Source organism: Psammomys obesus, unplaced genomic scaffold (genome assembly GCF_907164565.1).
Source record: "Psammomys obesus unplaced genomic scaffold, mPsaObe1.curated_primary_1811, whole genome shotgun sequence".
In the NCBI taxonomy this organism is placed as follows: Eukaryota; Metazoa; Chordata; class Mammalia; order Rodentia; family Muridae; genus Psammomys; species Psammomys obesus.
Window position 1 is genome coordinate 20,229,889 of NW_026593286.1, and position 23,592 is coordinate 20,253,480.

The 23,592-nt window shown below is 39.5% G+C and overlaps 1 protein-coding gene across 5 annotated transcripts in view; it reads left to right on the forward strand.

Moving 5' to 3' along the window:
* Positions 1–23,592, forward strand: part of Bard1 (BRCA1 associated RING domain 1) — a 184,081-nt gene that overhangs the window by 154,726 nt on the left and 5,763 nt on the right. For all 5 annotated transcript variants that reach the window (XM_055616985.1, XM_055616983.1, XM_055616984.1 and 2 more), the window contains 2 exons: positions 1,578–1,710; positions 2,254–2,346. In XM_055616985.1, the coding sequence (XP_055472960.1) occupies positions 1,578–1,710; positions 2,254–2,346 (226 nt within the window). The remainder of the gene's footprint in view (positions 1–1,577; positions 1,711–2,253; positions 2,347–23,592) is intronic.

The following is a 23,592-nucleotide window of genomic DNA, read 5'->3' on the forward strand; positions in this document are numbered from 1 at the left end:
GATGTGCAATCCCAGGCTACCATGTGATTTTGGCAGCTGTTACTATAGCATTCCCTAACTATCAGAAATTAGTACCAGTTTTATGCACATTTTTTAAAAAGACTATGATAGGAAAATGCTTGTCCCACTTTGATACTTCCTTTGGATGGCAGAAATAGTATCACATGCTATATTTAGAAATGATATATTTTCACTCTTGCATTTCATGCAAAGAACTAATTTAGCTAAAGTAGAGTCATGTAAATCAAGAAGCAGTGTGTTCTCTGCAGAGCTATTTTGATGGCACTCATTTAAAGACAAGAATTTTTGACAATTGATTTTTAATACCATAATTAAATTATTTTAAAAAATAATATCAAGCTATTTTCATGTTATAGAGTTTAACACTGTTTGCATTTGACTTGGCTGTATTTTCTTACAGAGACTAGTAATGTCTCTGTGGGTGTCCAGTCAAACTTTTGTTTTCAGAACTGTAACTTGCTGAACTTAAGTGCCGAGGATTGTCACTTAAAAACCTTATCATGATATTTTTGTGTGCTAAGTGTATAGTAGATCTCATTTATTTTGAATGAATTGATTCAACTGTTTACAGATTTAAGCAGCAGTTTCACTGTCCTATGTACAGGGAGTTTGAATAAGTTATCACTATTCTGATGTGTGAAGTTAATGTTTAAATACTCGTCTCCTCTCATCTAGTTGGTGTCTGTGCCTTTGCTGTTTCCTTCATTTTTTGCGGTGTTTAAAAGCCCAGCTTTCCAGTTCACGTTGCACTCACGGCATGCAAAGGCCCAATGTCTTGTGTGGTGTGTGGCGTCTTGTCCTTCGTATAGTAGTGCTTGCTGGTTTTGCATTTTCCTCTCTGGATCATTCCTTTTCTTTCACAGGCAGCTTTTGTCTAACTCTCACTCTAGTTCTGTTTGTTCAGTCTTTTGGATGTTCCACTGTGTCATTGTTTCTCTGAATTGTCCCTTCTCTGTTCACTTGTGCTTTCTATTTGTCTTCTATAAGTGCTGAGTTTAGATGATAACCCGAAAGCATTAGTGTCTGTAAGTCATCCTTTCTTTCTTAGGAGCAACAGGGATCCCTCCTGTTTGTGCATCTGCTTTCTGGAGTCATCATTTCATCTTTTTGTTTCAAATTTAAAAATTTAGTTGTTTTCTTTAGAATTAGTGCTGATTTTCAAAATAATCTTAACTTAAACTGAGTAGACCAAGTTTGGGTTTAACTCTTTGGAGGAGAGATGTGAAATGGTCATTTTTAATGGTTATTTTAGGTTACTGGGGACAGTATGAAATTATAAAACCCTACAGGAATTCAGTTCAGCATCAGGGAAAGACGCTTGCCTGGGTGGAGAGAGCTGTTCAAACTCACATTGACTTGGGAGGAAAATAAATAGAAAAAGTTATTCAAGTACGTTCAGTATTAGGGATGTGGGTGCCGATTCACTAAGTAATTCCAGGGGATTATTACCTGGAGTAAGGTAGCTCATGAAATAGATCTTTTGTCACATGAGTTTGTGCCTTCTCTCTGTTCCTTACATGGTTTTACCATGGTGCCTCTCCATTTTCCACTAACAGGTGAATGCTGGGCAGCGAAAGAATGGGCCACTGGTATTTATAGGCAGTGGGCTTTCTTCACAACAACAGGAGATGCTCAGCAAACTTGAGAAAGTTCTTAAGGCTAAAAAGTGTGCTGAGTTTGACAGTACAGGTGAGAAGTTTGGTTTTTTTGTTTGTTTGTTTGGTTGGTTGAAAAGAATTTTAAGTTAGTCCCTTTAAAGTATGACTTCTGATAATTTAAATATGTTTTAAGCATGGGGTTGTGGTTATACATTTTGCATCTTGTTATCTGAAATGTTTGTATACTTTGTAGTTTTAATGTAAAGTGTTTATTTTGTTTGTTTTTGTGGTGCTGGGGAAAAACCCAGGCTGTTCACATGCTAGGAGGCAAGTGCACTATTGTCTGTTAACTACATATTAAGCCTTATGCATAGTTTAGGACAGAGCACTGTCAGAGTAACAGAGTTTTGAGTTTGTTAATAATCAATTATAATACAGTCTAATACCATAAATCATTTGAAAGTAGCTGAAAAATTTTTACTTGTTAATTTGTTTTGTGATCTGAAAAGAAACATTATATACATTTAAAAGTTGCCTTTGAAGAAAACTTAAGTGTAAGTTTGTAACTCGCTATAAGAAGTAGACAATTGCTTTGCTCTGTTTCTATTTTCCTTACTGCTTTCTTTTATCTTAGTAACTCATGTCATTGTTCCTGAGGAGGAAGCTCAGAGTACTTTGAAGTGTATGCTTGGGATTCTCAATGGATGCTGGATCCTGAAGTTTGATTGTAAGTGCTGCATTTAGGATTATTTGACACTAGTTAGTACATTCCTGTTCTTTGAGATAGTCACTTTTGAAAAGGATTCGCGTAACATTGGTGCCATTCAGGTTTTCTTAATAAATGAGCATAAATATGCGCTGATTTTAAAGTAGCTTTATTCTTTAATACCAAGCATATTAATAAAGAATAACTGTAGTTTGATGTTAACTATGAAGTCTAAATAGTTCATATTGATGTTAAATGGTTCATTTGACAAAATATGCTCATGTTTTAAACTCATTGCATGGTATGTTTATGAAGTGAAATTAATTCATTGCTTTCCATTTACGATTTCTACAGTATTATTCATATAACTTCTCTTGATCTCATAGCTGACTCAGTCTTTTTAGGCAGCTGTTGGGGACTTTACTGTTTCATTCTACCTGATCTGGGTGATTATAGCAGCCATTACCTCAGCCTCTACTGAAACTATATCCTTTTCTCTCTGTTGGCAGTCAAATGCCATCTCCCTCAGAGCTGCCTACTACCTACCTTACTGTTGCTGTGTTTTTCTTAACCTACTGTTCACTTAGGATTTAACAAAATGAATCATATCCTAATTATTATCTTTTTGCTTATTTTTGAGATTGTATTTTAATCACAACACTTCTCTCCCCCCTCTCCTCCCTCCAAACTCTTTCACATCCTGCCCTCTCCCATTCCTATTTATTTTCTGTTCCTTGGTACCTGAAGTATTACTTTTTTATGTTAGCTAAACTATGATGGCAGATGCACCAGCTATTGTTACGTACTTCTCTAGAAAGTTAAGTGCTTGCAAAGGACCGACAGGGAGTCTTCTGACCCGCAGTTGGGAGCCTTGATGTCGGTTGCCTGTGCTCAAGAATGACTGAAGGCCAAAATTTCCCAGGCCCGCCACACACAGTTGTGCACACGGAATTGCTCTGTGTTGCGATGATCTGCTGGTTTTGTGCTAGAGCTCTGTGCTGACACTGGGCAGTTGCACTCTCCTGGAATGTTAATTACACCAAAGCAAGAGAATGGGTATATTGTTTTTTAAGAAGCACATCGTGTATTAAAATTGGCTTTGTGCTTTGAAGGCCTTATGGTAGAGTGCTTATCAAGACCATAAGTTGACGTTGATTTGATCTGAAGAACAGTTTGATGTCAGCTTTCAGTATTCAGGTCCTCTTAAAATCAGCCTCCACTTCCTCCTTGTCGTACTCTTGAGTGTGATTCCCTATGATGAAACGCCACACCCGCCCTCTTTTCCTCATTCTCTGTTAACAGTTGCTCCCAGCTAAAACCAGTAGGAGAAGCACGATAATTGTATTGATTGTTAATATGTCTGTTTTTGAACTTTATTTTACCTTTTCTGTGTATAATAACTCTTTCTGGGTCTTGCTGTTTAAAGCTCCAAATGCCTCCGAGATTTTAGATTCTTTTCTACCACACCTTGGCCAGAACCATTGCCAAAGGCTAGAACCAGTTGATTTTCACTATAAAGATCTTATTAATAAAGACACCCTGTGGAATTTTAAATAATCTGATGCTTCTGAACTTAAGTCTATGTCTTAAAAATTTGCTGAACTGGCATTAGATTATATGTACAGGCTATGATCCATTTCCATAAAACCCACCTTCTGTAGGAAATGTGAGTTTTGTCACTTTAATGGCTTGGCTATGTCATTTTTATAGAATCACTGATGGACTCAAGCTGAGTTAATAGTGTACTATTTGGTGAGTCTCACAGTAGTGAATAACATCCTCTAATACCGAAGGTTCTTTCAGCATAAAGATGGATAGGATCCCTTATTGAAGTTTGTATGTTCATATTTTCTAATATAAAGCCCAGAGAGAAGTAAGTTCAAAGCTTGAGACAAGTATTTAAGTAGTCACTGGGTCGCTGGGTTTATAAAAGTAAGTCGTCTACTCTCAAAGTCTTTCTTTGCTTACAGAGAATTCCTCAGTCTGTTTTTAGTATCAGGCACCTTAATTTTATTGGAAAATATTTCAGAGCAATTAAGAATTGTCTGGAAATCATACATATTAGGGAAAAGTGAATTAATTAATTATAATTAATTATGAAGGTGTATGACATGCTAAAACATTGTGTTTGCTTCTAAGTGTTAGTTTCTTGGTAGATAAAATTGTTAATTAGAACTACTTATAAACTTTTAACTTTTAATGACATTTTCCATAGACCCAATGAATTGAGGGGGGATTTCATCACATGTGCACCTGCCCTTGTATGTGGACGTCAGAGCGTGACACCAGGCATCCTAGGCTTTCACCTTACTTTTTGAGACAGTGTCCTGATGGGTCAGTGAGGCAGGCATTCAGAGATTGGCTGGCCTGGAGATCTGCCTGTGTCTCGAACAACTCCCCACTCCACTGAGCAAGGGTTACTCTAGACATGTCTGTGAAATTAAGAGGGAAAGAGCGGGGAAGCTACCCTGTGGTTGGTTGACTTGAGTGATGGACTCCAAAAGGTGAGCTACAGTCACCTCATGACAAGCTTAACCGCCATTCTTTTCTATTAGAGCCTCTTTATTACACAGACTCTTGAAAGTGCTGTAGAGTTGTAAAGATTACTATAATTTCTGTTTTTCTCAGTAAACTTTGCCAACTTATAAAATGTAAAGAGATACCAAGATGTTTCTGCAAAGTAAGACTGAATAAGAAAGTATGTGTCCAGAAGTCTCATTGGGTGGGGCATGTGGAATTACAGGCCTATAATTCCAGCATTTGGAAAGCCTTAAGGCACGAAGAGTAGGAGTTCAGAGCCATCCTTGGCTATGAAGCGAGTTCCCGGCCAGCTGTTCTACACAGGCCCTCTCTCATAAAGAAGTTAAGAAATAATAAAAAAGAAATCTGCCATAAAAGATTTTCTAAGAATAAAGAAAATTTATTTCCTCAAATAGCCCCATTTTTCTTATGATTTGCTTGAAATCAGTAGTGTAAATGGAATGAAAAGGCATTTGTGTTACAGTAGCAAGAAGTAGAGATTGACCCAGATAGGAGTAAGGCAGTTTTGTCTTTTCTTAATAATAACTGCTAGTGTGTGAGTGCACACAGAAAAAAAATATGGTTGGGGCTACAAGAGGCTTCATGTATAGTCCAAACTGGCTTCAAACCCTGGGTTTTCATGCCTTGAGTACACTTGCTGGCATTAGAGTGAAGGTGCCCATATTCTAATTCATTTTGTAATAGTTCTCAAAAAAATATCTGTTGTATTAAGTCTACATCCTCTAGCAATAAATTCAAACTTTACATTTCCAAAACCAATTAGAAAATGATTTTTCTTTTCTTGTGTTTTCCAAAGATTAGTTAGACAGCTCAGTGCTTTGATCTTGAAAAGAGAAATTAAAACCTGCATTTTAATTGTTTTCCAGCTGATATAGATTTGTATTGCAAATCTAGAAAATTACATAAACATATTTTTCAAATTTGACTGAAAAACACTGAACATACGTTTTCTAATTATTACAGTAATCTTTGGACATTTGTTCTTTTTTTTTTAATGTTAGTTACAATTTATTAACTTTCTACCCCAGCTGTAGCCCGCTCCCTCATTCCCTCCCAATCCCACCCTCCCTCCCTCATCTCTTCCCTGCCCCTTTCCAAGTACACTGATAGGGGAGGTCCTCCTCCCCTTCCATTTGACCCTAGCTTATCAGGTTTCTTCAGGCCTGGCTGGAATGTCCTCCTCTGTGGCCTAGCAAGGCTGCTCCTCCATTGGAAGGGGGGAAGCCATTGAGTTCATGTCAGAGATAGTCCCTGTTTCCCTTACTAGGAAACCCATTTGGATACTGAGCTACCATGGGCTACATCTGAGCAGGGGTTCTAGGTTTTATCCATACACGATCCTTGGTTGGAGATACAGTCTCATAAAAGACCCTTGTGCCCTGCTATATTTGATCCTTGTGGAGCTCCTGTCCTCTCCAAGTCGTACTAACTCCCCTTCTTTCATATGATTCCCTGTGCTCTGCCGAAGGTTTGGTTATGAGTCTCAGCATCTGCTTTGATACACTGCTAGGTAGAGTTGTTCAGAGGCCCTCTGTGGTAGGCTCCTGTCCTGTTACTTGTTTTCTTCTACATCCAATGTCCATCCCATTTGTCTTTCTAAGTGAGGATTGATCATCTTACCCTGGACACTCTTTACTGTTTATCTTCTTTGGGTATAGAGATTTTACTAGATTTCTCCTCTATCTTATAGGTCTAATACCCACTTATAAGTGAGTATATAGTGTGTGTGTGGTTCTGCTTCTGGAATACCTCACTCAGGATGACCTTTTCTAGGTCCCACCATTTGCCTGCAAATTTCATGATTTCCTTGTTTTTAATTGCTGAGTAGTGTTTCATTGTGTAAAAGTACCACAATTTCTGTATCCATTTCTCTGTTGATGGACATCTGGGTTGTTTCCAGGTTCTGGCTATTATGAATAAAGCTGCTACAAACATGGTTGAACAAATGTCATTGTTGTGTACTTGAGAATCTTTGGGATATATGCCTAGGAGTGGTATAGCTGGATCTTAAGGAAGCACTATTCCTAGTTGTCTGAGAAAGTACCAGAATGATTTCCAAAGTGGTTGTACAAGTTTACATTTCCACCAGCAATGGAGGAGGGTTCCCCTTTCCCCACCACCTCTCCAGCATGTGTTGTCACTTGAGTTTTGATCTTAGCCATTCTGATGGGTGTAAGGTGAAATCTCAGGGGTGTTTTGATTTGCATCTCTCTGATGGCTAAGGACGTTACGCATCTCTTTAAGTGTTTCTCTGCCATTCTATATTCCTCTACAGAGTATTCTCTGATTAGCTCTGTATCCCATTTTTTTGATTGGATTGCTTAATTTATTGCTTCTTAACTTCTTTAGTTCTTTATATATTCTGGATATCAGTCCTCTGTCAGATATAGGGTTGGTGAAGACCTTTTCCCAGTCTGTAGGCTGTCGTTTTGTTCTGATGACGGTGTCTTTTGCTTTACAGAAGCTTTTCAGTTTCATGATGTCCCATTTATTGATTGTTGCTCTTAGAGCCTGTGCTGTTGGTCTTCTGTTCAGGAAGTTGTATCTTCATTTTCATTGAATCCTGGGGAGTCTTTAATTTCTTTCTTTATTTCTTCCTTAACCCAGCTGTCATTGAATAGCAAGTTGTTCAGTTTCCATGTGCATGTAGGCTTTTTGCTATTTCCCTTGTTGTTGACGTCCAGCTTTAGTCCATGGTGATCAGATAGAATACAAGGGATTATTTCAATCTTTTTGTATCTGTTGAGGCTTGCTTTGTGAGCAACTATATGGTCTGTTTTGGAGAACGTTCCATGAGGTGCTGAAAAGAAGATATTCTCTTTTGAGTTTGGGTGAAAAGTTCTGTAGATATCTCTTAGGTCCATTTGAATTAGGGCCTCTGTAAGTGCCTTTACTTCCCTATTTGGTGTGTGGATTTATTTCTGGGTCTTCTATTCTGTTCCATTGATCTACCTTTCTGTTTCTATGCCAATACCATTCAGTTTTTATTAATGTTGCTCTGTAGTACAGCTTGAGATCAAGGATAGAGATACCTCCAGACGATCTGTCATTGTACATGATCATTTTGGAAATTATGGGTTTTTTTGTTTCTCCATATGAAGTTGAGAATTTTTCTTTCAAGTTCTGTAAGAATTGTGTTGGTATTTTGACGGGAATTGCATTGAATCTGTATATTGCTTTTGGCAGAATGGCTATTTCCACTATGTTAAGCCTACCAATCCATGAGCATGGGATATCTTTCCACCTTCTGATGTCTTCTTCAGTTTCTTTATTTAGAGACTTGAAGTTTTTTTCAAACAGGTCTTTCACTTGCTTGAGTAGAGTCACCCAAAGGTACTTTATGTTATTAGTGGCTATTGTGAATGGTGTTGTTTCTCTGATTTTGTTCTTGGCCCTTTTGTCTTTGGTATACAGGAGGGCTTCTGATTTTTTTTTTTTTTTTTTTTTTTTTTTATTGGAGTTAGTTTTGTATCCATCCACTTGGCTGAAGGTGTTTATCAGCTGAAGGAGTTCTCTGGTTAAATTTCTGGGGTTGCTCATGAATATTATCATATCGTCTGCGAATGATGAAACTTTGACCTCTTTGTTTCCAATTTGTATCCCCTTGATCTCCTTTAGTTGTCTTATTACTTTAGCTAGGACTTCAAGTACTATGTTGAAGGGATATGGAGAAAGTGGGCACCCTTGCCTTGTCCCTGATTTCAATGGTATTGATTTAAGTTTCTCTCCATTGAGTTTGATGTTGGCTATAGGTTTGCTGTATATTGCCTTTTCTATGTTTAGGTATGTGCTTCATATCCCTGATCTCTCCAAGACTTTAAACATGAATGGGTGTTGGTTTTTGTCAAATGCTTTTTGGGCATCTAAGGAGATGATAATGTGGTTTTTCTCCTTCAGTTTGTTTATATGGTGGATTACATTGGTGGATTTCCATATGTTGAACCACCCTTACATGCCTGGGATGAAGCCTACTTGGTCATGGTGGATGATGTCTTTTAATGTGTTCTTGGATTTTGTTTGCAAGTATTTTATTGAGTATTTTTTGCATCAATATTCATAAGAGAGATAGGTCTGAAGTTCTCTTTTTTTGTTAGGTTTTTGTGTGGTTTAGGTATCAAGGTGATTGGCTTTGTAGAATGAGTTTGGTAATGTTCCTTCTGTTTCTATTTTGTGGAATAGTTTGAAGAGAATTGGAGTTTGTGGTATAAGTTTAAGAGAATTGGAGTTAGCACTTCTTTGAAGATCTGGTAGAATTCTGTGCTGAAATCATCTGGCCCAGGGCTTTTTTTCGGAAGGGAGACTGTTGATGACTGCTTCAATTTCCTTGGGGGATATAGGACTATTCAATCTTTCTACCTGATCTTGACTTAGTTTTGGTAGATGGAATCTATCAAGAAAATTGTCCATTTCTTTTAGATTTTCAAATTTTGTGGCATATAGGCTTTTGTGGTATGACCTTATGATTATTTGGATTTTCTCAGTGTCTGTAGTTATGTCCCCCTTTTCATTTCTGATTTTGCTGATTTGGATAGTTTCTTTCTGTCTTTTAGTTAGTTTGGTGCAGGGTTTGTCTATCTTGTTGATTTTCTCAAAGGACCAGCTCTTGGTTTCATTGATTTTTTTTTTAATAGTTTTATTTGTTTCTGATTGCTTGATTTCAGCCCTGAGTTTGATTATTTCCAGCCATCTGCCCCTCTTGGGTGTATTTGCTTCTTTTATTTGTATGGCTTTCAGTTGGGTCATTAAGTTGCTTGTATGAGATGTTAAATATTTCTTCTTGAAGGTACTTAGTGCTACAAATTTTCCTCTTAGCACTGTCCCATAAATTTGGGTATGTTGTATCTTCATTTTCATTGAATTCTAGGAAGTCTTTAATTTCTTTATTTCTTCCTTAACCCAGCTGTCATTAAGCAGCAAGTTGTTCAGTTTCCATGTGCTTGTAGTTTGGTTCAATCAATATTAATCAAAAAAGATGTAGGATTTTTTACTATTTCCATTGTTGTTGATGTCCAGCTTTAGTCCATGGTGATCTGATAGAATACAGGGGATTATTTCAGTCTTCTTGTATCTGTTGAGGCTTGCTTTGTGACCAACTATATGGTCTGTTTTGGAGAACATTCCATGAGGTGCTGAAAAGAAGGTATACTCATTTGAGTTTGGGTGAAAAGTTCTGTAGACATCTATTAGGTCCATTTGAATTAGGGCCTCTGTAAGTGCCTTTATTTCCCTATTTAGCTCTTGTCTAGATGACCTGTCCCTTGATGAGAGTGGGGAGTTGAAGTCTCCCACTATTAAGGGAGATACATAGTAATTACACTATTACTATGTGTAATTTAAACTTTAATAATGTTTCATTTATGAATATAGGCACTCTTGTATTTGGGGCATAGATGTGCAGAATTGTGATGACCTCTTGATGCATTTTTCCTTTGATGAGAATGTAGTGTCCCCCTCCTTGTCTTTTTTGATTAATATTGATTGAACGTCTATCTTATTAGATATTAGGATAGCTACCCCAGCTTGTTTCCTGGGTCCATTTGCTTGAAAAACATTTTTCCAGCCCTTTAATCTGAGGTAGTGTTTATCTTTGTTGCAGAGGGTGTTTCTTGGATGCAGCAGAATGTTGGATCCTTTTTTCCACACCCATTCTGTTAGTCTGTGTCTTTTTATTGGTGAGTTGAGTCTATTGATGTTGATAGATAATAGTGACCAATGAATGTTAGTTCCTTTTAATGTGGAGTTGGTGGTCTTACTGTGATTCATTGCTTGTTTTCTTTTAATTTTTTTTTTTTTTTTTTGGAAATTATCTGTATCCTATATTTTCTTGGGCATAGTTGTTTTCATTGGATTGGAGTTTTCCTTCTAGTATCTTCTGTAGGGCTGGTTTCCTGTGTAGAAATTGCTTAAATTTAGTTTTATCATGGAATATTTTGTTTTCTCCATCTATGTTGATTGAAAGCTTAGCAGGGTAAAGTAGTCTGGATTGGGATCTGTGGTCTCTTAAAGTCTGCATGAAATCTGCTCAGGCCCTTCTGGCTTTCATAGTTTCTGATGAGAAGTGTGTGTGAATCTGATAAGTCTACCTTTATATGTTACTTGGCCTTTTTCCCTTGCTGCTTTTAATATCTTTTCTTTGTTCGGTAGAGTTAGTGTTTCAACTATGATGTGACGTGAGGAGTTTGTTTTCTGTTCTAGTCTATTTGGTGTTCTGTAGGCCTCTTGCATGTTTATGGACATCTCTTTCTTTAGGTTGGGAAATTTTTTCTTCCATGATTTTCTTGAAAATAATTACTGGACCTTGGAGCCTGGAATCTTCTTTTTCATCAATTCCTATTATTCTAAGATTTCACTTTTTCATAGCGCCCTTGATTTCTTGGATGTTTTGTGTTTGGTACTTTTCTAATTTTACTTTTTGTTTGAGAGAAGTTTTAATTTCTGTGAGTGTATATTCAGCACAAGAGATTCGCTCTTCCATCTCTTGTATTCTATTGGTGATTCTTACCTTTGTGTTTCCTGATCTTTTCTCTAAGTTCTCCAGCTCCAGGGTTTTCTCAGTTTGTGTTTTCTTTATTGATTCTAATTCTGTTTTCATGCCTTGCACCATTTCCTTCATCTTTTTGAATTTGGCTTCCTGTCTCTGTATGATGGCCTGTATTTTTTTGGTTTGTTTCATCTCTATAAGCCACTAATTGTGTCTCTGTTTGGCTGTATTTACCTGTGTTTCTTTGAGAGCTTCATTCATTTCCTCTTTCTTTGCCTCCACTTGGGTGGCCAATTCTTTGAGAGAGTTGTTAGTTTTCTCTTTAACTGTCTGTATTTCTATGGCTATTTCTCTGAGAGATTTGTTTGTTTCCTCTTTATGTGTGTCTAATAACTGGATAAGCATAGCTTTAAAGTCATTTTCCTGTGTTTCTGATGAATTGGAGTATCCATTGATTTTGCGGGTTGCTGATGAAGCCATGATGCCCTGATTTTTGTTGGATGTGTTCTTTCACTGTTCTCTGGCCATTTGCTTATCCGTAACCTTCATTGTTTGTTCCTGAATTCTGCAGTTCAGACTGGTACCATCTTTCTCTGGTGTCTGGAGAATTCTTCAGGAAGATTAGAGAGGTCCAGTGGTTTCTGCGTGTTCGTTGGTGTTTCAGCTGTACCTGTGGGAGGAAAAGTCCTTGGGCACAGAAAGACAAGTGTGGGCAAGTGTGTGAATGAGTGTGTCTTGAGGGACACATTGCTAGAGAATGTAGAACCCTTGAGTGTGTGGGAGGGGCGCTGCCTTGCAGGCATCGATGGGGTTGCATGTGCTGAAGGTGTAGCAGGCGCTGGTGATAATTTTGGGTGCAATTTCCTTATGCAAATTCCCTGAATACCTCAGTGGCCTACAGGCTACTGGTATTCGGCTCTGTCTGAGCTCCAGGTGTTATTTGCCTGAACTCTACTGGTAGACCCACAGAGCAGGGGCTTCAGTGTCCCAAGAGTCCCTCTGTTACCCACAGTGCGTGTGTGGGTGGGAAGGATCTGATGTCTGGCTGCTAGCTTAGGAGGACCCTGCATCTGAGGCTCTGCAGACACTTGAGGGCGCACTTACTCTCAGGCAGGTCACATAGGCAAGGACCGGGATTCCCCTGCTCTCTACTCTCAGGTTTGGACCCACTGAGTCATGTGCAGGAGGACTGACGAGCTCCGCCAGCTCAGTGGTGCTGCAACTGCTGACCTAGGGAGTCCAGCTGCAGTCACAGACTGGGAGGCCGGGCCAGGTACCTCGGCGGCCCGGCGCCTGTTGTACCTGGTTTGTTTTGGTGGGTATGCTGGACTTTGGTGGCTGTACAGCTGGCTATCTGCAACTGAGGGGTTGGGCAGGCCTTACAGTCACTGGCTGGGAGGCCCAGCGGTGTCTGTATGGCCACTCGCAGACGTGGGACCCGGGAGGATGGTACCTCAGATCTGGGACTCCGAGGGCTGGTACAGCCGGCAGCTGTGGCTGAGGAGTTAGGAGTCCCGCCTCTGCTGTCTCAGTCCTTAGGCAGTGAGTTCTCTGCTGAGAATCTCTGTGAGCCAGCTCCGCAGATGAGGGAGGCCCGAAAAAGGGAAGTGCAAGGGGATCAAAAGATCGTTTCTCTCTGTCCCCAAAGAAGTCTGCGGGTGACCTGAGTCAAAAGGTCTCAACTCATGTGATGTTCCCTTTTGTTCAGAAAGCCTCACTGTCGTTTTTCTGGCTTTAGCTGTCCCTCCACTCACCTATTGCGGAGTTTCAGATCCTCTGCCTCTCATCTGCTGTGCACACTCGTTGCTGCCATTTTGGATCTCCCAATTTGATCTTCATACATCAGACAAGTTTGATATTATCTTTCATAGTACGAGTGTCAGTGCTGATACCCAAGTTTTAGTTTAAAAATTTTTATAATACACTAATACATTTAGTGATGGGATTTTTTTCCTTTTGTATGTATTAAGTAAAATAAATTCTGCATATTTTCTCAAGAAGTATATATTCATGTATAAATATGCTCATAATTGGAACATTAGCTTGACATATAGGACAAAAGAAAATGAATACTAATGTACTTATGACAGAATCTACTGTCCTGTGACAGTTTTTTCTCTAATATTACAAACTGGATGTTTATGATATATAAGCTGGTTAGTTTTTGTCACTTGACACAAGCTAGGATCTACCGGGAAGGGGGAGTCTCAGTTGAGAAAACACCTTTATCAGATTAGCATGTGGGTGAGTCTGTGGGTTATTTTCTTCACTAATGATTATTATGGGAAGACACAGCTCACTGTAGGTGATGTCGCCTTTAGACCATATCAGAAAGGTACCTGAGCAAGCCAAGGAAATAAGACAGGAAGCAGCATTCCTCCATTGTTCTGCTTTAGTTCTTTAGTTCCTGCCTTTAGGTCCATCTGCACCACACACACACCTCACCCCCCTCCCTCATCCAAAGTGACTTCCCTTTGTGACAGTCTGAGATCAGGACATATAAGCCAAATAAACCTTTTCCTTTCCATGTGGCATTTGGATCACAGCAACAGAAAACCACCTAGGGCAGCATGAATGGAACATTGAGGCTTTCTTTTATACTTTCAGCCTCATTTCATCATTACTTCACTCTTGCTATTTCACACAGTCAGCTCATTTCTCTGTTGCATAATTGCCACCTGACCCTTGAGAAATTGTGGTGATAATGTACTTTGTTATTTTATTTTCCATTTTGTCTCTGTGTAGAATGGTTCTTTTTGTGATTTTTTTTTAACTGTAGTACAATCATAGTCTATTTGACAAAAAACTCTAATGTAGGAGTGTTTGCAAAGAAAGATTCCTTTGGTTTTACAGCCTGTGTGTTGTTTTAACTGAATCAGACAGGAACTCCATGGATGTTTATTCACTGTCATTCTGAGTGATGTAAATTCCTAGTTTAGTTCTAATGCCATATCTGTTCACACTCTTGATTTTGATTTGGGGTGAATGCTTCTGTGTTTTAACTCTCTTTAAAGGAAATTTGCTGACTGAGAGCCATATTTAATTCCATGCTTTTCAGCTAGGAAGAGCGAGAAGCCCCAGAAAGATAACAGTTTGTTAAAATCTACAACAATGTGTTGCCCTAGCTTTTGAAGAGAGGAAAGACATGTTTGTTTTGGGCTTGGGGTTCTGAGTTTTTTTGCTTTCCATGCAAGACAGAGCTTCTCTTCCTGTGGAAACTCAGCAGTTCTGTATCCTTGCACTCTGTCATGTTTTTGTATTCTTTAATAATTTTGTGTACTTTATTTCATTTGTTGATCCATTTCTAAACTTCAGAAAAATGACTCAGCTTAATATAAATGGATGATCAACAGTTGTTCATTTATCTAAAATGAAGATATATCCACAAATTATGTTTTTATAATGTAGAGACATGAATGGATATTAACAATTTAGAATAAAGGAATACTTCATTGCATAATACAAATTTCTTTTTTAAAAATACTGATGTAGCCCTGACAGTCATAAGCTGCTTGAATATGCGAAGATCCTTGGCCTTGCCAATGTCCGGAACTGCCCTAATAACTTTGCATTAATGTCTTTGAGCTCAGTGGTACTTTGGGAATTGTGCTTCTTCTGCACACAGAAAAATAACACAATTTCTGGGCCAGAAGAAAATAAGTATGAAATAGTAGACGTGGTCAGGAATTCATCTGTACTAAAAGGTACTGTCTGAACAGGTGACTTGTTCCCTTGTCCCTGTAAAGTGATAGCTCCAGCTAAATCTTAATAGAATATATTCAAGGCAAAAAAGGTGAAAGAAAGCATACATTGTATAAGAATAGCAGCTTGACACATTCAGGAATTGGAAGGTAGCTGATTTTTGTAGTGTTTGGCCTGACTAGGCCTTTGAGTTGTAACCTTAGGAGTAGATGTCACTAAGCTTTTAAAACTTCCTGGGATTTTCTGTGCTGTGATAACACATTATAAAAGGACTTTGTTACCATAAATGTATTTATTGTTCTGGTATATGAGGAAGTCTTTGTTTTATGTATAACTATCAAGTTAATCTTTGAAACTTAATAGTAGAGAAAACAAGCAAAAAAAATATCATCTTGAATTTACTTCTTTTTTCTTCAAAAGTAAAAATATAAATGTTTTCCTGCCAAACTTAATAGCATAACAATAGCATAATAATGGGCTTTATTAAGCATTTATGATAGATATAAAATAATTGGATTAGAGAGGCAGAGCCAGGTAGTTCGAGGTCAACCTAGTCTACAGAGTGAGTTTTAGGACAGCCAGGGTTACACAAAGAAACCCTGTCTTGGGAGAAAAAAAAAAGAAAGAACAAAACAAAAAACAAAAACCCAACCAACCAAACAAAAAGGATTAAATTCTAAGAGGTAGCATTAAGTTGTTGGTAAATGACTAGTTTTTAGTCCAATGATGTAAGTGTAGAGGTTATGGATTATGGTATATATTATACTTTATATGAGTTAGTGAATAGGAGATAAAAACATATCTCCAAATGGAAAGTCAGTTGAGAGTTCTTGTTGCGATGTCTCCACATGGGTTCCCTAGTAATGGGAACAGGGGCTGTCTCTGACATGAACTCAGTGGCTGGCTCTTTGATCACCTCCCCCTGAGGTGGGAACAGCCTTACCAGGCTACAGAGGAAGACAGTGCAGCCAGTCCTGATGAGACCTGATAGGCTAGGGTCAGATGGAAGGGGAGGCTCTATCAGTAGACTGGAAGAGGGTCATGAGAGCAGAAGATGGAGAGAGGGTGGGGTTGGGAGAGGAGGAAGGAGGGGGCTACAGTTGGGATACAAAGTGAATAAATTGTAATAAAATAATTAGGGAGGGATTCACGATGGTGGCACTGAGAGGACACTGTGCCTGATGAGCAGGACAGCAGTAACTGCACAGCAACCAATAAACCGAACTCTGGGCCCTAAAACACCAGCAATTGTGTTTCCCAAGTGAGAGGTAACCCCTTGGTGTGGGAAGCAATCGAGTCTGTTCTTAGGTCACCCAGCTAAACCCTGGAAGACTTCGTGAGTCCTGGCAGGTGCTCAGTCACCAGCCCAGAGACACAAGCCTGCATGCTCTGATCACCATCCCAGACTGAGCTATTGGCCCCACAACACCAGAGACTGGCTTTCCGTATGGGGAGGAAACCCCATGGTGAAGGAAACATCAGGTCTGACCTCAGGGCACTTAGCCAATTCCCCCTTTCCCTCCCCCCCACACACCACGAAAAGTTCCCAGGTTCCTGCAGGCGCTGGGTCGCCAGCGCGGAGCCACTTGCCTGCCCTGCGTGTTCTACTCACCATCCCAGACTGAACTGTGGACCTCAACACACCATAGACAGGGTCTCCCTGTGAGGAGGAAACCTCATGGTGGGGGGAAACATCAGGTCTGACCTCAGGACACCCAGCTAATCCCCGGAAAAGTTACTGGGTTCCCTCAAGCTCTGGGCTGTAGCCTCCTACTGTACGCCTGAGAGCTGTACTCACCACTTGGGTACTAGGGCACAGAGCTCCAACCTCAGACCTACAGAAGCCTGGGATCCATGGGATCAGCCCCAGACACTGCTCCAAAGTGCAATCTGTCTCCCTAGCTAAACTAACCAAACCACGGGGCTCCCTGGTTCTTCAAGAGGGCTGTGCCTAGCAAACACAGTGTAAGAACAGCAACAGCCACTCACTGAATTCAGAGCAAGAAACCCAGTGGCAGGGCAGCTGTCTCCAGGATTTCTCCTGGTGAGAGGAGAGACCCCTGACTACCAACAACCATAGTTATCACACAGGTCCATAAGCCTGAGGTGAGCTGTGGCAGTTCCTGAGAAGCACCTGCCATTTGATGACCATACCCAAAAAGCTGAGGAGGCCTTCTTCAGGGACAGCCATCTTCCTGTCCGGGATTCTCTCCAACCCAGGATTCCAGCAGGCACCAGAAATTAACAGCCAACACCTGAGACAGCCAAATGGGTAGAGGCCAGCGTGAAAGCAGAACCAACAAAAGCCAAAGCAATATGGCATCTCTAGAACCCAGTTATCCAGGAGCAAATAGCCCTGGGCATCCTAAGATAAGTGAAATTCAAGAAGATGACCTCACATCTATGCTTATAAAGATGATAATGGAGGAAACAAACAAAATGCGTAAAGAAATGGAGGAAGATTAAAAAAAACTAAAAAAAAAGAAAAAAACTCATCTTAGGTTGCATCTTAATTTAGGATATATAAAACACAGTAGAAGCCACTAGCGTTTATTGATTTAATCTTTTTAAAATAAAGCCATGTTGCCTGTTTCTACTAAAATAAGAGTTCTTGTTGCCATTTGCCCAATTTGGTGGAGGAAGTCAAACTTTCAATAAGTGATATTTGGCTAATTGATGCTTCAGTTTTGTTGGTGGTATTACATCATTTAATTACTGAAAGTTTAGAATGTTTCCTGTATGTTCTTTTACTTAGTGTATTGGTTTAGCTGATTAATCTTTAAGGAAGTTCAGAGGCACTAAAGTTTTGATTATTTTGATTATTTGATTCACTGGCAAATGTCCATTGAATAGTGTGTCTTCATTCTGAAACTTGGGGAACCAGTCTGACAGTGGCAGTTTGGGCATCAGATCAAATAAACTCATTGACCTATTGAAGACAGAGAAAAATATATTTCTTGTTTTTTATCCCTTCTCCTTTCAGAGTCCTCAGCACTTTTTACTGTGCATTGTGCTTTTTTGGCTAATCTCTCAAAAAAATGGCCTTTTCTGTTTAATCCTTAAGAAATTGGCCATGTGATTTACTGTAAGAAATAGAACATGTCAGCTCTAAATAGAGATAGCTGGTGTTTCTTTAGGTGATTTTTTTTTTTTCATACCCAAGAAAAAGACGTAAGGAAAAACTGGTCAGGAGTTGGAGGGTATCTGAGTTTTCATCTCAATTTTGTCCCTGGGAAAACCATGTAAAGGAGTAGATGTTACTCAGCTTTCAAAACTCGCTGGGTTTTCTGTGCTGTGATAGCAACTTAATAAAAGAACCTTGTTGCCATTCAAACACATTCTAGACGTATCTTAGCTGGTACTGGCTGGCATAGAATTTGGTAGTTTCCTGAATAAGAGATTGTCAGAGGAATGCCTGTTGAGCTCGGTAATTGCAGTTAGATCGCTGAACTGGGGGTGCTGGGAGGCTCCTGATAGCCTGGCACACCTGTGGGCTAGCTGCGGCAGTGGGGGTGTCCAGGAGTCACAGCCCCTGTGCTGGTGCCTCTCCCCTCTCCTGCCCTGTTCTGAAATCGCTGACACTAAAGCTGACCGCCTAAATGAAGAACAGAGTTCTGGACTCAAGGCAGCTTTCTCTTTATCAGGTAAAGATGGTGACAGCACCACTGAAACAAAGGAATTTGGAGTTGTCATGAAATCACTGTGTCAAAACACAGAAGAACCTAAGCTGTAAGATATGGTCAATGGAATGGTACCACTCACTTCCCCAAATACTAGGCTTTGTTGGCTAGAAAAGGGAAAGATACAGGTAGCAAAGAGGAAATCTGTGAAGTGTTGTAAGTCTATGACAAAGGTGGTGATAGCTAACTTGGTCCAGCAGAACTGTATAAACTCAGAAGAAAAATAAACAAATGAAGTGATCAGAGAGGCAAGATATTGAAGGGAACAGACAGAGTCAACAGAAGATTTTGTGCTTGTGATGACCACAAATGAAGATAATACTTTCAGCTACATTCTCCCTGTGCAATAATCATGCTGATTCTTTGACTTACCTCTTGCAAGAAAAGGGGTTATTTACTGTTTTTATATTACAAAAATGAATGTCAAAGAAGCCACATGTATTACCTGTGGTCCTGTCTCTAAAGATATGCTTCACATCAGTTTTGCAATATAAATACTTGTTTTACTTCCGGATGGTGCACAGAAAATGATTGAAGGATGCAATTGAAATGGTAGCGGTAGTTGTGGAATGTTTCTCTTGCATTTCCAAATGTTTCAACCCCATGGTGACAACGCCTGAGCATGTTAGTTCAGTTGTGCATGCGTTGGCCTAAACTGTCAGGCTGCCACACATTGTTAGTAAGAAATCCTTACCCGAGGAGCATTTCTGTCCTTACACTTGCTGTGAAGCCAGCACAGTAGGCTCTATTTGTGGACTTTGCACAGCCATCAATGCTGTTCTTCAAGAAATTAGGATCTGTGTCATGGCAACTTGTAAACAATCCTTCCATTTTTTTTTTTTTTCCCAGTTAAAAAAATTACCTTGGGTTTACTTAGTAACTACTACCAAGCTGAAGATTTTGTGAACTGGGATGCAACTGGTACCTTCTGATGGGAAACCATGCTGCCCTCTCGGTATTTAGTCTCTGCCATCTACCAGTGCCATGCCGTGCAACTCTGCTCTATCCAGGCTGAGTTCTGTTGAGTGGCAGCAGCACTCTGTTCACAGCAGCAGACATTGCGGGCACTAAAATAACCAACCAAATAAGCCCACAACATGGAGAAAGCACGTAGGCACAGTCCACCGCACTTCTGTAAGTGTCTGCTGGCTACTTCTGGTAAGTGGCCATTGCTGCAGTTACTCGCCTCAAGATTGTGCTGCTCCGCAGGCAGAATTCGGAGTGCATCTGTGTGCCTAAGCGACACAAAATGGAAATAAGAGCTTAGACGTAAAAGAATGAGTTTCTTGAGGATTTTGCTAGACTGATGACTTTTCGGCTCATGTTTTGTATACAAACAGTATGTGGCCAGCGTACTGGGTGTTGTTGCTGGGATGGTATACCATTTTGAGCCTCATTTTCAGTATACATTAAGCTTCATTCCGCATACATGCCCCTTTCTTTTGAAACATGGTCTGATTCTTTACTCAAGGCTGTCCTGGAACTTACCATGCCATCCAGGTTGGCCTCAAAGTCACAGCAGTCCTCCTCCTGCCTCAGCATCCCAATGTTGAAAATTCCATATGTGAGCCATCATACCCAGCCAAAGTTAATATATTAATATCAGCTGCATTAGGTAGCACTTTAACCAGCTATTATTTAAAATAATGCAATTTAAAATATTTATTGTATGCCAAACAATAGTTTGTAAATTAGAACAATAAGATTCAGGACTTCAGCTCAGCAAACTCCAGTGATACAGTCTTCAAAATGGTGGAAGAGAGAGATTTTAACATCAAAACACAGGCAAAACCAACAAAATAATCATAGGAATAGGGGATTATGGAAAGTTTCTTAAATGTTGTCTGTTGTTGAATTTGTGAAATGTATTTTATTTCTGTTTATGTGTGTGTGTGTGTGAGCATGTTTATGCAGCTGTTCACAGAGGCCGGAAGAGGCTGTTGGGTCCCCTAGGTCCACAGCTACAGGCAGTTGTGGGCCACACAATTGTGGGTGTGGAATCTTAATTTTTATCCTCTGCAGGAACAGCAAAGTCTCTAATCTCTGAAGTGTCTCTCTAGTCCCTTGTTGTTAAATTGAGTACACATTCATGATCCTAAATGAAGGGAAAAGTCTATTGACAGCACTTAGCTTTGGGAGAAATGGGGTATTCAGTCGCTAACATTTTCTTTTATAATGTGCAACATCTTGGAACATTCAAAAGCAGCTTAAAATCATTTGACATATTCACAATCACGCCTTTTAGAGTCCAAGGTTTAGCTTGCATACCAAAAGATATATTTTTTGTATATAAAATGCATAGGATTTAGAAAGCTAAGCGGACTTGGGTTCAAATTCCCATTCTGCAACACTTAACCAGCTAAATGGCTTGGAACCAGTTAACTACTTTGTGCTTTAAAGTCCTTTAAAGTCCTTCTGAAATGGAAATAGTGCACTGTAAATCCTATTGTTTGTGGATTCCATACTTTTGAATTTGATCTGCATGCTAAATTTTTGTAATCCCCAAGTCAGTACTTTGGAGACATGTGGGACGCCGTAGCTTGAGATGCAGGTGAACACGCTCCCAGCTGAGATCACGCGTGTGATTCTTTGCCTGCTCCACTCAGCTGCACACTGGCAACAAGGGGTCCCCTGCGTAGGCAGAACGTGCTTCTCGCGTGTATTTGTGTTTGGTGAGTCCCTGCTTAAAGTAGCCCCCAAGTAAAACGCTGCCATGCTGTCTACCCTGCAGAAAAACAATTTTCTAGAGAAAACAGTTGGAGGAGGAACTTTATTCCGGGCTAAATTTTCACGTTCCAATGTTAAAGAATGGTACATAGTGGAAGGACTGTGGTGATTGTAAGTACACACAGAACAAGAGGCATTCATCAGTTTATAAAAATGTGGGACCCCAAGTCTCACGGGAGCCCAGCATGCATTTCTAGACCAAACACTGAGTCTCCCCACACTCAGTGTTTGCAGCTTCTTTCTCGAGCATGACTACTGCAAGTCAGGAGCATCTAACGCACACACATACCCCTACCACCTTGCTGAAGAAAGAACGGCACACACAGTAAAACACAGATAGTAGCTGGAATCCCTGATAATTGTCAGGGTCTTCCATTGAAACAATACCAGCATCCTTGGACTTAGAATTAGAGAAACAGGATGTCAGGACTGGCCCAGCAGGTATCAAGCCTGATGATCTGAGTTTGATTCCTAGGCCCCCATGTGGTAGAAGAGAACCAGCTCCTGCAAGTTGTCCTCTGACCTCCTCATGTATGTGTGCGCGTGCACACGTGAGGCACACACACACTAAATTAAAATGATTTTAAAAATTTGGGCCATTTTAAAAAGAAAAATGCCAGTGTTTTGTCTTTTTCTTCTTCTTCCTGCAATTTCATCAGAAACCATTAGTATGTAGTTTTGTCTCCTTAAGAAATGCATTTCTTTTAATGTTCTCTGCTTGGGCCCTGTGCTCATTAGTATTTTATTATTTAAATAGCGGGAAGGTAATGTTTTCAGATTATTAGACAACTTTTATGCATTGGATTATAACAATGCATTCTGCTCCTGGGATGAATATTAGATTACAAAGCATCCATAGATTTCATAAAGTAATGTTGCTGTGATGACTTTCCACTAATGAAAATGAATGGGAAGAGGGTGTTTGGAAAAGATTTACAGGTGTTAAGACTAAAACAGCACATGAGCAAGTACCTTTTGTTCATAGTCTACTTATCTGTACCCAAGGAAATAACAATAAACATTTCAATATTTTTTGTATTTCCTTAATGATACTCTAGTTTTCCTTTCAACATTTGATATTTCATTGTTATTTAGTACCATAGATGAAAGAATTAAAACTCTAGCTGAGCATGATCTCCTACCTTACTACAAATTTTGCATTTCATTTGACTATCACAGCCAAACCACTAATACTTCTAGAATATTTCAACAGCAATTTAAAAAAAAAAAATGAAGGTAAATTGGTCTAGGATTGTGTTGTAGAAATAAGTATGCATTCAAACATTTTTTTACTAAAAAAGTCCAATTATTTTGCTTTTAGTGATTCTGAACTAAATGTGAAATGTAATGGAAAAAATTTTCTTTAAATTACCTCTGTCAGTCAGGTCTAACCCATTCTTCTGAAGGTTTTCAATTAGATTGGAAGAGAGGGAAGAGGTGAGTCGTGGCTCTGCTCGAGTCCGACTGTATCCTTGACCCGAGTTCCATAACCGGCTTTGTAACAGAAATGCAAATTCTCCTGGGTTCCGTAAACTGCTAAGCAGGAGTAGGGACTGTCATTGGCTGTCATGTGTGCCTTGGACGCAGCCTATCATGCTGACATCCTTCTTGTCTTTCACACATGAGGAAGACCTCAGATGCACCTGTGAAGTAGTTTACTAATGCATTAGTTGTTGACAGGTAGATAGAGCTATGAAATCACATTCATTTTCACTCACTTAAAGCCTTCCAGTTGAAGATTAGTTTTGTAACAAAAACTTAAAGACATGTTTTGTTTATGTGAGCATATGGGTAGCTTCTGCTTTCCTTTTTTATCAGTGATCTTGGCAAATCAGAACTCAGACTAAGTTAGGTTTTGTTTTTGTTTTTCTGTTAAAGATGTCATGAGCTTCAGTTTTTGGCCCTTACTGTACATTTGCAGGTTGACTCATAGATGTTTTATCATTATTCTAGTTTGGGATAATATGTAAGAAAGGTTAAGAATGGGTACCTCAAAGTCTTGACTAGGCTGAAGTGAGCTGTCACTCTTGGAAAGTATGAACTGTCTTTCATGTCATTTTTATTCTGTCAACATGGCTTTTCTTTTCTCATCCTCACAAGATCCTGTTTATTTCAAGCACAGCATGGGACAGTTGG